Here is an 18161-nt window from a genome sequence, read left to right as displayed (position 1 = left end):
GGACTCTCAAGAGTCTTCTCCCACACCACAGTTCAAAAGCATCAGTTCTTCGGCTCTCAGCTTTCTTCATAGTCCAACTCTCACTACCATACATGACCACTGGAAAAACCATAGCCTTGACTAGATGGACCGTTGTTGGCAAAGTAATGTCTCTGCTTTTGAATATACTATCTAGGTTGGTCATAACTTTTCTTCCAAGGATTAAGCGTCTTTTAATTTCATGGCTGCAGTCACCATCTGTAGTGATTTTGGAGCCCCTCCAAATAAAGTCTGACACTGTTTCCACTGTTTCCCCATCTATTTCCCATGAAGTGACAGGACCAGATGCCATGATCTTTGTTTTCTGAATGTGGAGCTTTAAGCCAACTTTTTCACTCTCCTCTTTCACTTTCATCAAGAGGCTTTTTAGTTGCTCTTCACTTTCTGCCATAAGGGTGGTGTCATCTGCATATCTGAGGTTATTGATGTTTCTCCAAGCAATCTTGATTCCAGCTTGTGCTTCTTCCAGTCCAGTGTTTCTCATGATGTACTCTGCATATAAGTTAAATAAGCAGGGTGACAATATACAGCCTTGATGTACTCCTTTTCCTATTTGGAACCAGTCTGTTGTTCCATGTCCAGTTCTAATTGTTGCTTCCTGACCTGCATATAGGTTTCTCAAGAGACAGGTCAGGTGGTCTGGCATTCCCATCTCTTTCAGAATTTTCCACAGTTTATTGTGATCCACACAGTCAAAGGCTTTGGCATAGTCAATAAAGCAGAAATAGATGTTTTTCTGGAACTCTCTTACTGTTTCCATGATCCAGCGGATGTTGGCAATTTGATCTCTGGTTCCTCTGCCTTTTCTATCATGATTAGCTTTCTGTAATGTGGTTTTTGTTTTAGCTGCTATGAGACTGTGGTTCTTCTTGCTTCTTCTGTATGCCCTCTGATGGAAGAGGCTAAGAGGCTTGTGTATGGTTCCTGATGGGAGGGACTGGTAGTGGGAAAAACTGGGTCTTGCTCTGGTGGGCAGGGCCTTGCTCAGTAAAGCTTTAATCCAATTATCTGCTTATGGGTGTGGTTGCACTCCCTCCCTGATAGTTGTTTGGCCTGAGCCACCCAGCCCTGGGGTCTATGGGCTTTATGGTAGAGTTAATGGTGACCTCCAAGAGGGCTTTCATCGAGGAAGACCATCCCAGACTATTGCTGCCAGTGTCCTAGTCCCTGTGGTGAGCCCCTGCTGACCCACACCTCCACAGGAAACCCTTCATTTTGGTTCAGTCTTCTGTGAAGTCACTGTTCCTTTCCTCTGGGTCTTGGTGTGCACAGGATTTTTATTTGTGCCCTCCAAAACTGAAGTTTCTGTTTCCCCCAGTCCTGTGGAAGTCCTATAGTCAAATCCTACTGGCCCTCAAGGTCAAGTTCCTTGGGAATTCCTAGTCCCTTTGTTGGATCCCCAGGCAGGGAAGCCTGATGTGGGGTTCAGAATCTTCACAACAGTGAGAGAACTTCTTTGGTATTATTGTTCTCCAGTTTGCAGGTCATCCACCAGCAGGTATGGAATTTGATTTTATCATGATTGCACCCCTTCTATCATTTCTCTGTAGTCTCTTCTTTGTCTTTAGATGTGGAGTATCCTTTTGTGGTGGGTTCCAGTGTCCTCCTATTGATGGTCATTCAACAGCTAGTTGTGATTTTAATGCTCTCACAGAAGAAGATGCTCTCATTTCTTAGTTGTAACAGACAGCATGGGCAATGGGGAAAATTTGGGAAGACAGCCACACTAAGCTTTCAGAACAATTTTTCATTTCTGTCTTATGCCATGTCACACAGGACTATCCTCTTTTCCCTTCTGATTACCCCTGACCTTTTCTTTTCTAGCCTTCCCTTCTCCCAGGAAAATTGGTTTAGGAGCAGAAAAAATGAAGACCTGTGACTCAGAGGCAAGAGTGTTTAAGTCACCCATTTATCATGTTCTGCCAAAATCCTTGGCCCCAGGCAGCCCTTTCAAAGACTGATCCCCATTTATAGACTCAGTCCAGGTTTCTAGGATGAATTCTAAATATAGACAGAAAAATTTTAAGAATTTTATACAAATAATCTGAGACTCTTTCTCCTGGATCTTCTAACAAGTATCCCAGCCATGTGCTGAGTGCATGTCTGGAGCTCCAGCAGCCGGTTTTCAGATGTTGTGATATGCTTGCCAGGCTGGATTGAACTCATTCATAATAGGCTTTAAGCCTACTATATGTTAGATTAAAATAGGAATTCTAATTCCTGTAATCAAGGGACTTAAATCTAAAATCAAAAAGAAAAACAGCTATATAAACAAATAGTATGACATATGACATATGTCATATGACATATATATGACATATATAAAGTTCTATATAACTATAAACACCAGGCTGGAAGTATATATAAAGAACATAAAGGCAGGCTTAACAGAATGTCTGGAAGAGCAGAGAAAGGCTTCACAGAGGAGGTGATATGGAAGGGAAGTGAAAAGCACTGTGAACAGCTGGAATAAGCACACATATGAAGATATAAAGTTATTAGAAGATGGTACATTTAAGGAGTACATGGCATATCAAAGCCAGATTAAGGAGTGGCTGAGCTGGCAGCTGCTAGGGGCCAAGGGAAATTTGAATGGTCCTGGAGCTATAATAAAATGGCTGTCCTTTCCAATCTCTCACTTAGAAAGGTACTAGAAGAAGTTGATAAGTAAGAGTGGAATTGCCAGGAAAGACACAAGAGGCAGAGGGACCAGTAGTCCTCGCCATTCCTCCACAATGGACTCACCTCCCCTCCATGGAACTAAAAACAGCATTCAAACAGTATAAGCTTCAAACTCAATGTTTAGTGGGTGGGTGTGTGTCCATTTGACCCTGTGGTCCATAATAAAGCACTGAGAAACAATGCCGACACAGTAGTAAGAATTCTAGATCCTGGCCTCAAGCCCTTCATATGTACTAACTCACTCAATCCTCTCAAATGCATAGATACTCTATGCAATAGATATTACAATTATCTCCATATTTCAAATGAAGACAAAGAAGCACACAGTGGTTAAATAACTTTGTAAAACTCATACAGCAAGGACAGAACCAACATTTGAACCAAGCTGGCTGCCTCCAGAATCTTCACACTAAATCATCACAGTGGCCTCACATTTTGAGTTTTTACTTTATTCTTTGGAGCAATGGAGACCTGACAAGTTTAGAGTTTTTAACCAATACAGCATTTATTTCTGTATGAAAATCACTCCGGAGGAATTTGAGAAGACTGAAAGGAGTTGGGAGAGGCTGAACCCAAAACAAGGATGGGGGTTACTTTCCTCATCAGAACAGAAGACCATACGGCCTGAGTTTTCAGAGAAGAGAGAGGCTGAGAGTGTCACCAAGATCTGGTAACATGTGCAGGGAGTGGTGACAGACAGAAAATTCAAGGTCTTGATAATCGAGTAAATGAGAGAATAGTGTTTTCTCAGGAAAAAATTTATTTCTGGCCATGCTAAGTTTGAGGCCCTAGATGTCACCACATAAAGGGACTGATCAACAACACACTGAAGGTACAGAAGAGGATAGAAACCCAGGGAGAGAAATAAGGGTAGCAGATGGGACCCTAAAGGCCAGTGTTTAAGCCAAGGCAGAAGAAGCAGGGAAAGAAACTCAGAAGTGATTTAAAAGGTACTAGAAGAGGTAGAAGAAAGTAGAGTTGTGCAAAGCAGGAGAAAGTTCTGGAAAAGAAGAAAAAGTCAACAGTGTAAAATGCTGTAGGAGAAGCAAATCAAATGTGCTGATAGTGTTAGTCGCTCAGTCGTGCCTGACTCTTTGCGACCCCATGGACTGCAGCCTGCAGTCCATGAGATTTTCCTGGCAAGGATACTGGAGTGGGTTGCCATTTCCTTCTTCAGGGGATCTTCCCAACCCAGAGTTCGAACCCAGGTCTCCTACACTGCAGGCAGATTCTTTACTGCCGGAGCTTCGCTCGGCAGCTCGGCTCCCAGGCCGCAGTCCTCCAGGGTCTCCCCCTTCGCCAGAACCACCTCAGCATCGGCGGCAGCCATGGCCCAGGCCCGCAGCATGGCCCCACTGCTCCCGCGCGCCCATATGCTGATAAAGGGCTCCTAAATAGGCCAAAAACACTTTCTAGACAACTGGGTTCCTCCCTCCTTCCCTTATTGTTACATTCAATGTCATAAATTCATGACCAATTCTAGTGGCAGGACTAGTTTCCAGGCCCCAGGCCCCCAGCCTTGACTTTCACAGCCACAGGAAGTGTCCCATACAAGCATTCATGACACTTCTGCATCCTTCATTGTTATGAAGATAATAGATGTATTTCCTTAGGCTGGAGGAACAGAACCCAAGAAAACCATACATGTTCTCTACCTTTGTGTTTTGATCCACAATTTTCTTCAGATTTTTCAACAGATGATTATTTGGACCACCTTCTTTCTCATTAATATAAACTATTCTGTCCAGGTCGGGAAAGTTCCGGTTCAGATCTATTCCCTGGGCATTGCTTCGACCCACGAACCAGTCCTTCAGCTCACCAAGCTAGAAAAAAAAATCAGAGGAAAATCATCAGTTATTTATTGTTAATGTTATCATTTATTTAAAGTCTTCATTAATGGCTTTTAAAATAATTTATAAGACTATTCATTTCAACAATATCCTCCTACAGTGGCATTTTATTATCTAACTGATATACACATGAAAGTATCGGGTTTAAAGCATTTTTTATGGATATTTTCAAAACATTCTCAATGAACAATATTTTAAATGTTAATTATATACACAAGATATTCAACATCAAACTGCATATATGTTAGCTATTAATGTAGATGGCATGTCTCACAGCACACTACTCTTTACTTTGTTTAAGTAAAATGCTCACTGTCTCTGAAAACCACAGCAATCTACTTACAAATATTTGAAAGAATAAATTACTAAAGAAGGTTGGGCACTTAAAATGACTTTAACATGAATTATTTACATATTACCTCTCTCTTATAGTCTTAATGAAAAAGTGTAAGCTCTGTAACTTTTGTTTCAACTTTGTAAATTGAAAATTTTCTGCTTAATTCTAAAAACTTCATTTCACCAATGATATAATCCAGGAACTTAACAAATTTCTAGAATATTCAGTTATATTCCATTTTTGTTTTACTATTAATACTAAATCTCTAACACAGAGATAATGCACATATTCTTAAAGTCAGGTAAGTTCAGATAGCTTAGACTGTGAGGAATTGAAATCTATAAGACAAAAAATAGCAATGACAGTTTTTTGTCCATCCTGACAGTCCTAAATATCACTTTAAAATAGTCAGTAATTTAATTCTGTATGTACTAGAATATACTAGAATTTTTCTCTTCATAACTTTAGAAATTATATCAACATTGTACTTACTGAAATTCACTGGGTTTTTTACAAGGTCAAATGGTAATTGGATCTTTTATTTTTAATGTAGAAAACAAATTCTTAGCTATAGATTAACAAACTAAATATATACTTTAATATGTTCCCATTAAACACAAAAATTATTTCAAACTGTAGAAAACAACAAATAAAATGTCCTGCATTCCTGTCCAAACAAAAAGGGAGCACACATAATTATGAAAACATAATTACTACCCAGTTTCTCTAACAGTTAAAATTTACTAAATTAGCTTTTTATTTATGTTAGGAAGGCTTTGTCCTGTTTGTTTTTTTTTTTTTAATTTTTATTTTTTTTTTACTTTATGGATCATGTATATCAATAGATAAGAATAGGATTAAGCATCCATAAAACATTATCTAGCCAAAAATCCTTATTTCTTGATTTCAGTAGATGGCAATATAATATATAATTTAGAAACAGCAATGGCATCACTCTTCAATACATGGGAGTAGATAGCTGTCAAACTTCTGGATTTTTAGAAAGAAAGTTACCTAGTGACAAACATGAATGAATAAATATGATTCATTTAACAACAATAACCAAAAAATTAAATATTGACTTATAAAATTCTCATTTGGAATTCCTGTGGAAGAAACCCTCACCCATCATTCCTTACCTTCTGAACTTTTTTCTTACCCAGAAACAGAACACCATATCACTTATATTCAGCCTTGCACTCTCTGTAAGCTTCATGTGAGCATATATTCCTTGACTATAAGTATATATGTACAAACCTTACAAAAAATTCATGCTCTGCTGTGATCTGACCCACACCCACCTGAGATGCTGCCTTTTCAAAGCCATCAGGGTTCAGGGAAGGCATGATGTGGATTCGGGTGTTGTGGATCAGCTGGACAATTGTCTCATTCCCTTTTTGGTACTCATTGCACAGGTACTGGGCCAGAAAAATGAGCAGCTCCCGTCCGACAGCTTCATTGCCATGCATATTCCCAATGTATTTAAATTCAGGCTCACCTAAAAGCCCAAAAATAAATAATATAGAAACTTTTTTCTATCATACCAAAGAGAAGGCAAATAACACACAGTGTAAAAAAAAGTTGTACAGTTACTAACTTATTACACAAAGAATAAAACTTCTTTGCCCTCCACAGTTGATGTCTAAGAAATCTAATCTAAACACAAAATACTTAACATTTCCCTTCCATCTTTTGAGTTCTCTCTTCCCAATCTCCCACTTATTGTACACTGAATTTTGACCCCCAAAATCAAAAGTCTAAATCCTAAGTTTGAATGTAATTGTATCTGGAGATATGGCCCTTAATGAGGTAATTAAGGTTAAATGAGGTCATAACCCAGAAGGACTACTGCCCTTATAAGAAAATGAAGATAGAGATAGCATAAGCAAGAAGAGCTACAATCCTAGAGCCTGCAAAATTAAAGCAACAATCACAGAAAGTTAGACAAAATGAAAATGCAGAGGACTATGTCCTAGATGAAGGAACAAGATAAAATCCCCAGAAAATCAACTAAATGAAGTGGAAATAGGCAAACTTCCAAAAAAAAAAACAAAAACAAAATTTTTTTTCAGAATAATTATAGTGAACATGATCCAGGATCTCGGAAAAAGAATGGAGGCAAAGACTGAGAAGATGCAAGAAAAAGTTAACAAAGACCCAGAAGAACTAAAGAACAAAGAGAGATGAACAATACAATAACTGAAATGAAAAATATACTAGAAGGAATCAATAGCAGAATAACTGAGACAAATGAGCAGATAAGTGACCTGGAAGAAAGAATGGTGGAAATCACACTGAAGAACAGAATAAAGAAAAAAGAATGAAAAGAAATGAAGATAGCTTAAGAGACCTCTGGGACAACATTAAATTCACCAACATTCACATTATAGGGGTCCCAGAAGGAGAAAAGAGAGAGAGGACATGAGAAAATATTTGAAGTCATGAGAGCTGAAAACTTCCCTAATATGGAAAAGGAAGCAGTCAACCAAGTCCAGCAAGCACAGAGAATCCCACACAGGATAAACACAAGGAGAAACATATTGAGACACATACTAATCAAATTGACAAAAACTAAGACAAAGAAAAAATATTAAAAGTAACAAGGGAAAAATGAAAAATAACTCACAAGGAAACTCCCATAAGGCCATCAACTAATTCTCGGCAGAAACGATGCAAGCTGAAAGGAGTGTCATGATATATGTAAAGGTGTGAAAGGGAAGAATATATAACCAAGAAAACTCTACCCAGTGAGAATCTCATTCAGATTTGATGGAGACATAAAAAGCTTTACACACAACTAAAAGCTAAGAGAACTCAGCATCACCAGACCAATTTTACAACAAATGCTAAAGGACTTCTCTAGGCAGAAAAGAGAATAGCAATTCTAAGGAAAAATAATTCTACACATTCAGTTCAGTACAGTTCATTCTGTCATGTCCGACTATTTGTGACTCCACGGACTGCAGCACAACAGGCTTCCTCGTTCTTCAGCACCTCCCAGAACATGCACAAACTAATGTCCATCGACTTGATGATGCCATCCAACCATCTCATCCTCTATTGTCCCCTTCTCTTCCTGCCTTCAATCTTTCCCAGGATCAACGTCTTTTCCAATGAGTCAGCTCTTCTCATCAAGTGGCCAAAGTATTGGAGCTTCAGCTTCAGCATCAGTTTTTCCAATGAATATTCAGGGCTGATTTCCTTTACATTTGACTGGTTTGATCTTCTTGCAGTCCAATGGACTCTCAAGAGTCTTCTACAGTGCCACAGCTCAAAAGCATCAATTTTTTGGGACTCAGCTTTCTTTATGGTCCAACTCTCACATACATATATGACTACTGGAAAAACCATAGCTTTGACTAGATGGACATTACTTCCTTTGTTGGAAGTAATGTCTTTGCTTTTTAATACACTGTCTAGGTTTGTCATAGCTTTTCTTCAAAGGAGCAAGCATCTTTCAATTTCATGGCTGCAGTCACCATCTGCAGTGATTTTGGAGCCCAAGAAAATAAAGTCTCTCACTGTTTCCATTGTTTCCTTATTTGCCATAAAGTGATGGGACCAGATGCCATGATATTTGCTTTTGAATGTTGAGTTTTAAGCCAGCTTTTTTCATGCTCCCCTTTCATTTTCATCAAGAGGTTCTTTAGGTCCTCTTGCTTTCTACCATAAGATTGGTGTCATCTGCATATCTGAAGTTATTGATATTTTTCCCACCAATTTTGATTCCAGGGTGTGCTTCATCCAGCCCAGCATTTCGCATGATGCACTCTGCATACAAGTTAAGTAAGCAGGATGATAATATACAGCCTCAAAATACCCCCTTTCTCAATTTGGAACCAGTCTGTTGTTCCATGTCCCATTTTAACTGTTGCTTCTTGACTGGCATACAAATTTCTCAGGAGGCAGGTAAAGTGGTCTGTATTCCCATCTCTTGAAGAATTTTCTACAGTTTGTTGTGATCCTCGCAGTCAAAGTCTTTGGTGTAATCAATAAAGCAGAAGCAGGTGTTTTTCTGGACTCTCTTGCTTTGTCTATGGTCCAAAGGATGTTGGAAATTTGATCTCTGGTTTTTCTGCCTTTTCTAAATCCAGCTTCAACATCTGGAAGTTCTCAGTTCACATACTGTTGAAACCTAGCTTGGAGAATTTTGAGCATTACTTTGCTAGTGTGTGAGAAGAGTACAATTGCATGGTAGTTGGAACATTCCTTAGCATTGCCTTTCTTTGGGATTGGAAGGAAAATTGACCTTTTCCAGTCCTGTGGCCACTGCTGAGTTTTCCAAATTTGCTGGTATATTGAGTGCAGCACTTTCACGCATCATCTTTGAGGGTTTTAAATAGCTCAACTGGAATTCCATCACCTCCAGTAGCTTTGTTTGTAGTGATGCTTCCTAAGGCCCACTTGTTTGCATTCCAGGATGTCTGGCTCTAGGTGAGTAATCACACCATCATAGTTATCTGGGTCATGAAGATCTTTTTTGTATAGTTCTTTGGTGTATTCTTGCCACCTTTTCTTAATATTTTCTGCTTCTATTAGGTCCATATAGTTTCTGTTCTTTATTGTGCCCATCTGTACATGAAATATTCCCTTGGTATCTAATTTTCTTGAAGAGATCTCTAGTCTTTCCCATTCTGTTGTTTTCCTCTATTTCTTTTCTTGATCACTTTGGAAGACTTTCTTATATCTCCTTGCTATTCTTTGGAACTCTGACTGTTTCCCTGTTGAACAGTTCTATGATGACCTACAAGACCTTCTAGCATTAATACCAAAAAAAAAAAAACGATGTCCTTTTCATCATAGGGGATTAGAATACAAAAGTAAGAAATCAAGAAATACCTGGAGTAACAGGCAAGTTTGGCCTTGGAGTACAAAATGAAGCAGGGGAAAGGCTAACAGAATTTTGCAAAGAGAAAGCACTGGTCGTAGCAAGAGATGACTTTATCCTTGGACTTCACCAGATGGTCAATACCAAAATCAGATTGATTATATTCTTTGGAGCCAAAGATGGAGAAGCTCTATACAGTCAGCAAAAACAAGACTGGGTGCTGACTGTGGCTCAGATCATGAACTCCTTATCGCAAAATTCAGACTTAAAGAAAGTGGGGAAAACCACTAGATCATTCAGGTATGACCTAAATCAAATCCTTTACAATTATACAGTGGAAGTAACAAATAGATTGAAGGGATTAGATTTGATATACAGAGTGCCTGAAGAACTATAGACAGAGGTTCTACACATTCAAACTATTATATCAAAACCTCATGGGAACAGGAAACCCCAAAGCTACAACAGATATACACACACAAAAGAAAAAGCAATGCAAACACAAAAATAAAGATGGTAATCAAACCACAAGAGATAAGAACAAAAACAAATCCAAAACATTAAGCAAATGGCAATAAGAATACACATCTCAATAATTACCTTAAATATAAATGTACTAAATGCACCAAACAGAAGACATAGACTGGTTGCGTGGATTTAAAAAACAATATCTTTATATATGCTTTCTATAAAAGACCTACCTCAGACCTAGGGACACATACAAACTGAACATGAGGGGATGGAAGAAGGTATTCCATGTAAATGGATATCAAATGAAAGCTGGAAAATCAATATTCATAGCAGAGAAAATAGACTTTAAAACAAAAACTGTTACAAGAGACAAAAAGGGACACTACATAATGATCAAGGGATCAATCTAAGAAGATTTAACAATTGTAAGTATACGTGCACACATCATAGAAGCATCTCAATATATAAGGCAAATAAGAACAGCCATAAAGGGAGAAATTAACAGTAACACAATAATAGTGAGGGAAGTCAGCACCCAATTTTCATCAATGGGCAGATCATCCAAACAGAAAATCAATAAGAAAACACAGGTTTTAAATGACAAATTAGACCAGATGGACCTAATTGTTATTTATAGAGCATTCCACCCAAAAGCAGCAGATTACACATTCTTTTCAAGTGCACATGGAACATTCTCCAGGACTGACCACATGCTAGACCACACAGCAAGCCTTAAAATTTAAGAAAACTGCAATCATATCAAGCATCTTTTCTGATCACAACACTATGAGATTAGAAATAAACTATAGGAAAAAAATAAAAAAAAAAACACACAAACAATCGGGGCTCAACAATATTCTACTAAACAACCAATGGATCACTGAATAAATCAAAAAATACCTAGAGACAAATGAAGGTGAAAGCACACTGATTCAAAACCTATGGAATGCAGCAAAAGCATTCCTAAGAGGGAAGTTTACTGCAGTACAATCTTACCTCAGGAAACAAGAAAAGTCTCAAAGAAACAACTTAACCTACATCTAAAACTAGAGAAAGAAGAATAAATAAAACCTTAAGTTAGTAGAAGGAAATAAATCATAAAGATCAGAGCAGAAATAAATGAAACAGAGACCAAAAAAACAATAACAAAGATCGATGAAACTTGAAGCTGGTTCTTTGAAAAGATAAAAAAGATTGATAAAACTTTAGCCAGACTCTTCAAGAAAAAAGGGAGAGGGCTCATATCAAGAAAGTTAGAAAAGAAAAAGAAGTTACAATTGAAACCATAGAAATACAAAGGATCACAAGAGACTACTACCAGCAACTGTATGCCAATTAAATGGACAACCTGAAAGAAAAATGGACAATTCTTAGAAAGATAAAGTCTCCCATGACAGAATCAGGAAGAAATAGAAAACATGAACAGACTAATCACAACACTGAAATTGAAACTGCGGTTTAAAATTTTCCAATAAACAAAAGTCCAGGACCAGTTGGCTTCACAGTTGAACTCTATCAAACATTTAGAGAGGACTTAGCATGTATCCTTCTAAGAGGATTAACAGTCATGTAGGAAGGCCAGGGGTCCACAAGCAGCAGGAGGAAATAAACTGCAAGTGGTAGACATTTTTTTCTCTTCTAATTCTGTGCTGTCATGATGACACCTGGTTCTGCATGAATTTAACTTTTCTCAAACCTTGAGCAAACCCATGCGTTTTTCTCATGGAAATATTTTTCTTAAGCGATGTTAATGAACTATGTATTTGCTTGGAAATCTGCCTTTCTTCAAGATTCATGTCAATTGTTTTATGGCCCAGGACTACTCCCTTTGTGCCAGTGCTATCTCAAAATACATGTTGTAGGTGAGGGGGCCATGTGCAACTCTTTCAGTCTTGAGACATTTCTTTTATCTGATTAGCAGCTTGCTAACGGATCTGTCTGCAGTGCAGGAGATCTGGGTTCGATCCCTGGGTTGAGAAGATCCCCTGGAGAAAGAAATAGCAACCCACTCCAGTATCCTTGCCTGGAAAAATCTCATGGACAGAGGAACCTGGTGGGCTGCAGTCCATGGGGTCGCAAAGAGTCGGACACGACTGAGCGACTAACGCTTAAAGCTAACAAGTATATAACGCTTTGCTAAGAGCTCATGTGAAGAGCTGACTCATTGGAAAAGACTCTGATGCTGGGAGGGATTGGGGGCAGGAGGAAAAGGGGACGACAGAGGATGAGATGGCTGAATGGCATCACTAACTTGATGGACATGAGTTTGAGTGAACTCCGGGAGTTGGTGATGGACAGGAAGGCCTGGCGTGCTGCGATTCATAGGGTCACAAAGAGTTGGACATGACTGAGTGACTGAACTGAATTGAAGAGCTCGCAAGGGGGCACTCTTTCTGTCCCCTTCTGATGTCTATGTCAGAAGTTTTCTCTATCTCTTTTATACCTTAATAAAACTTTGCTACACAAAATTTCCGAGTGATCAAGCCTCATCACTGCCTGTGGATCAAAATCCTCTCCTCCAGAGGCCATGAATCCTGGTGTCATTCACAGCTCGCAGCCAGAGCCTTTCACTTCTGAAAATGTTCCAGAACAACTGCAAAGGCAGAACAATTCCCAAACTCATTCTGTGAGGCCACCATCACCCTGATACCAAAACCAGATAAAGATATCACAAAAAAGAAAATTACAGGCCAATATCACTGTAAAGAATCTGCCTACAATGTAGGAGACCTGGGTTTGATTCCTGGGTTGGGGATATCTCTTGAAGGAGGGCATGGCAACCCACTCCAGTATTCTTGCCTGGAGGATCCCCAAGGATAGAGGAGCATGGCGAGCTACAGTCCACGGGGTTGCAAAGGGTCAGACACAACTGAGCAACTAAGCGCACGTGCATATCACTGGTTAACATAGATGCAAAAATCCTTAACAAATATTAGAATTTTGAATCCACAATCCATTAAAAGGATCATGCACCATGACCAAGTAGAATTAATCCCAGAGATACAAGGATTTTTCAATATCAGCAAATACCACATCAACAAATTGAAGAATAAAAACCATATAATCATCTCAATAGATGTGGGGAAAGTTTTTGATAAAATTCAACAGCTATTTATGATGAAAGCTCTCCAGAAAGTTGTCATACAAGTAACATACCTCAACATAATAAAGCCCATATACAACAAACCTGCAGCTAACATCATACTCAATTGTGAAAAGCTGAAAGCATTTCCTCTAAGACCAGGGGCAAGATAAGGATGTCTACTCTCACCACCTTTATTCAACATAGTTTTGGAAGTCCTGGCTACAACAATCAGAGAAGAAAAAGAAACAAAGGAATACAGGTTGGAAAATAAGAAGTTAAACTGTCACAGATGACATAATACTATACATAGAAAATCCTAAAAATGCTATCAGGAAACTACTAAAGCTCATCCAGGAATCCGGTAAAATTGCAGATTACAAAATTCATACACAGAAATCTTGCGTTTCTATACACTAACAATGAAAGTTCAGAAAGAAAAATTCAAGAAACAATCCCATTTACCACTGCACCAAAAAGAATAACATACCTAGGAATACACCTATCTAATGAGAAAAATAAAAAACCTGTACTCTGAAAACTATAAGACGTTGATGAAAGAAACTGAAGAAGACATAAGCGAATGAAAGATATACCATGTTTGTAGATTGGAAGAATCAATATCATCAAAATGACTGTCATACCCAAGGCAATCTACAAGATTCAATGCAATTCTTATCTAATTACCAATCACATTTTTCACAGAACTAAAACCTTAAAATTTGCATGGAGACATAAAAGACCTCTAATAAGCAAAGCAATTTTGAGAAAGAAAAATGGAGCTGGAAGAATCAAGCTCCCGGACTTCAGACTATAAAAGCTATAGCCATCAAAGCAGTAAGGTATTGTGGAATAGGATAGAAAGCCCAGAAATAAACCCATGCACCTGTGGTCAATTAATCTATGACAAAGGAGGCAAAACTAAAGAATCATGGAAAGACAGTCTCTTTAATAAATGGTGCTGGGAAAACTGGACAGCTACATGTAAGAAAATGAAACTAGATCATTCTTTTAAGCCACATTTAAAAAAAAATAATAAGTTCAAAATGGATAAAAGACCTAAATGTGAGACTTCAGTTCAGTTCAGTTCATTTCAGTCGCTCAGTCGTGTCCGACTCTTTGTGACCCGATGGATCACAGCACGCCAGGCCTCCCTGACCATTACCAACTCCCGGAGTTCACTCAAACTCATGTCCATTGAGTCCGTGATGCCATCCAGCCATCTCATCCTCTGTCGTCCCCTTTTCCTCCTGTCCCCAATCCCTCCCAGCATCAGAGTCTAGACACTATTAAACTCCTAGAGGAAAACATAGGCAGAACACTCTCTAACATAAATCACAGCAATATCTTTTTCAATCTATCTCCAAGAATAATGGAAATAAAAACAAAAATAAACAAATGGGACCTCTTAAACTCAAAAGCTTTTCCACAACAAGAAAACAATAAGTAAAATAAAAAGACCACCAATGGATTGGGAGAAAATATTGGCAAATGATGTGACCCACAGTGCATTAGTCTCCAAAATTTACAAATAGCTCATAAGGCTTTGTATCATCAAAACAAACAACCCAATCAAAAACTGGGCAGAAGACCTAAATAGACATTTCTCCAAAGACATACTAATGACCAAGAGCCACATGAAAAGAGTTTCAACATCACTAATTATTAGAGAAATGCAAAACTACAATGAAATGTCACACAAGTCAGAATGGCTATCATAAAAAAATCCATAAACAATAAATGCTGGAGAGGTGTGAAGAGAAGGGAACCTTCCTATACTCTTGGTGGGCATGGAAGTTGGTACAGCCACTATGGAGAACAGTATGGAGGTTTCTTAACAAACTAAAAATAGAGCTACACTATGACCCTGCAACTCTACTCCTGGAATATATCCAGAGAAAAACATGGTTCTAAAGGATACAAGCTCCCCAAGCATCATTACAGCAATATTTACAATAGCCAAGAAAAAGAATGAAATAATGCTATTTGCAGCAACATGCTGGACACAGATATTGTCATACTGAGTGAAGTAAGTTAGACAGATAAAGAGAAACATCATGATATCCCTTATATGCAGAATCTAAAAAGAAATGAAACAAATGAATTTATCTACAAAATAGAAACAGACTCACATCGAGAACAAAATTATAGTTATAGGGGTTGGGGAGGAAAGATGGGGAAGGGATTGTTAGATAGTTTGGGATCAACATGTACACACTGCTATATATATCATGTATAACAAAATAAGGACCTAAGTATGGCACAGGAAACTCTACTCAAAGTTATGTGGCAGCCTGGATGGGAAGGGAGTTTGGGGAGACTGGATACACATATATGTATGACTGAGTTCCCTTTGCTGTCCACATGAAACTACCACAACTTTGCTAATTGGCTATACTCCAATATAAAATAAAATTAAAAAAAAAAAGAAGAGGAAGAGACACCAAAGAATCCTCCCTACCCACCCTCTCTCTTCAGATGCATGAAGAAAAGGTAATGTGAGGACACTGTGGACAAGCAGCTACCTAAAAGCCAGGAAGAGGGGCCTCACTAGGAGCCAACACTGCAGATACCTTGACCTTGGAATCCCAGCTTCTAGAGCTGTGAGAAAACAAGTGTCCATTGTGGCATTTTGTTACGGCAGCCAGAGTGGACACATATACCACTCTACCCCCAGTAACTAATAATAGTACATTCTGTGCCTTCTATCCTTAAACACTGAACTTCCATGCTTTCTTATTTAGCCCCTATCAAACATCTTAAAATAAGTATTATTATCCACCTCTATTTTAAGGTAAGCAAACTAAAATTCAGACTGCTTAAGAGGCCTTACCTCAGTTACACAGCCAATAGACCCAGGACTCAAATGTTGGTCTCTTCATTTAGTTAAAAAATCTACATTTTTTTTTTAACCATCATGACTGAAAGCACTAACTTCTAGAATCAGACTGTGTGTGTTCAAATCCTGGCAGCAATTCTTACTGGCTGGCCTCAAGTAGTTATTTTAGCTCTCTGTGGCTCTATTTCCCCATTTATACATGAAATACTAGATTCTACCTCACAATGCTACTATAAGAACTAAGTGAAATAATGAGTGAAAAACAAACAAACAAGTGCCATGTGTTTGCTATAATTTTTTAAATATCATTATCATATCACATTATCTTGTCATTGTGAGAAGACTTACCTCAAATAATCTAGTTTTCTCTTTGCAAAATCTCAATAAGATACTGAAGACACTTATTATCATTATCGTAGAAATGCAGGAAAAGAAGATAAGTTTCCTTGAAGGGCCCAGAATTCAAACATAAATCATGCTGCCCATTCCATTGCATTTTATAAGGAGTAATAAAACTGCAGAGCATGGCTGCAAAATAATCTGAATTAATCTGTTGTTCTGATCCTTTCTGCTTCACCCATCCAAACAGGCCCAATTTCTGCAGTGGAAAAGACCTTCCCATTTAAAAAAAAAAAGAAGTTGGAATTATCCTTCTCTCAGAAATACATTATCTAAATATTTTCTGTGTGATTTGAGTGACCACTAACTTTAGAAACCATGTCCCTTGTGACTTCTCAGCCTGAGCTGAAGCTAATCCTAACCTAAGGATCAGGTGGGAGCAGTCAAAGCTATATTTATATGACCTTCATTTTTCACTTGGAAGGAAAGTCTCCATAAAACTACACTCAGGGACTCGTCCAGAAGGTATGTATGTGGAAAGCAAGTTTTCTTTCCTTCTGATTTCAAGTCATAAAAATCTTGTACCTTTCTGTCAAACTCACTCTCTCAGTGTGTGTGTTGGCGGGACTGAGGTACAGGGGAAGCTACCACAGTCCACTGAGACTGGACCAAGAGAAAACAGAAACCAGGATGCCAGGGGGTCTTAGAAGCCTACCTCCCCAAAGTATTTGAGGAGATTGCAATGTTGGAGGCTTTCTGGTCATGTTGCTTTACCCCAATACAACTTGGAAGCTTCAGTCACTCAAAAGACCTTGGCCCACAACCCATAATGAACACACTGAAATTTTCTATTACTCTTCTGGATTAAAAAGCAAAAATTCTTTAATGATTTAAAGGAGAAATAGCAAACTCAGTCACTTAGCCAAATTTGGCTGCCAGAGCCTAAACTCGTGTTTGAATTTGAATGCTCTGGCATAGAGCATGCAGTTTCCAGTCTGCTTCAGGTGGCGCCCTGCCATATCACTGCTTTATTTGTTTCCAGAGTCAGAAAATTTCCAGTGTGGTTTTGCTTCTTTAACTATGTAGAAAATCTCAGAAACAAATCTCTCCCAATATGCTTCTTATATTTGTAAGAAGGTAGTAATGACAACAGCAATGCTTTAGGCTGACATAGAGGTAGGAATGTAAAGGTCATTTTATAGAAGATATTCATATATGGAAATAAAGTACAAGGCATATGTGAGTTAGCAAAAGAAAATAAAGTGTATTTTTATATACTTCTTTGGTCTTCAGGAATAAATGTGATTGCTAGATAATGCTACCACCAGAATATAGAAGGGCTATGATCTTTTAGCACTTCCCTTGTGGCTCAGATGGTAAAGAATTTGCCCACAATGTGGGAGACCTGGGTTCAATCCCTGGGTTAGGAAGATTCCCTGGAGGAGGGCATGGCAACCCATTCCAGTATTCTTGCCTGGAGAATCCCCATGGACAGAGGAGCCTGGAGGGCTACAGTCCATGGGGTCACAAAGAGTCAGACACAACTGAGCGAGTAAGCACAGCACAACACATGAGATAAGGAAGAGTCATATTTCAAATACAACATTTGTTGAATGTATGCAAATATGCAAATCCCAGTGTCAGACAGTAAGGGGCCTCCAAAGCAAATAAAGCAGCACTCTTAAACTCAAGGA

At 38.5% G+C, this 18161-nt stretch overlaps 1 protein-coding gene across 2 annotated transcripts in view; it reads right to left on the bottom strand.

Moving 5' to 3' along the window:
* CPE (carboxypeptidase E) overlaps positions 1-18161 on the bottom strand; it is a 152312-nt gene that overhangs the window by 45405 nt on the left and 88746 nt on the right. For both annotated transcript variants that reach the window (XM_086346183.1, XM_086346184.1), the window contains exons 2-3: positions 6210-6406; positions 4377-4544 (exon numbers count right to left, since the gene is read on the bottom strand). In XM_086346183.1, the coding sequence (XP_086202309.1) occupies positions 4377-4544; positions 6210-6406 (365 nt within the window). The remainder of the gene's footprint in view (positions 1-4376; positions 4545-6209; positions 6407-18161) is intronic.

The sequence above is a fragment of the Bos grunniens genome, chromosome 17, assembly GCF_055505025.1.
Source record: "Bos grunniens cultivar Pamir isolate PY7600 chromosome 17, Bosgru_T2T1.0, whole genome shotgun sequence".
NCBI classification, from domain to species: domain Eukaryota; kingdom Metazoa; phylum Chordata; class Mammalia; order Artiodactyla; family Bovidae; genus Bos; species Bos grunniens.
This window is presented reverse-complemented; position numbering and strand designations above follow the sequence as displayed.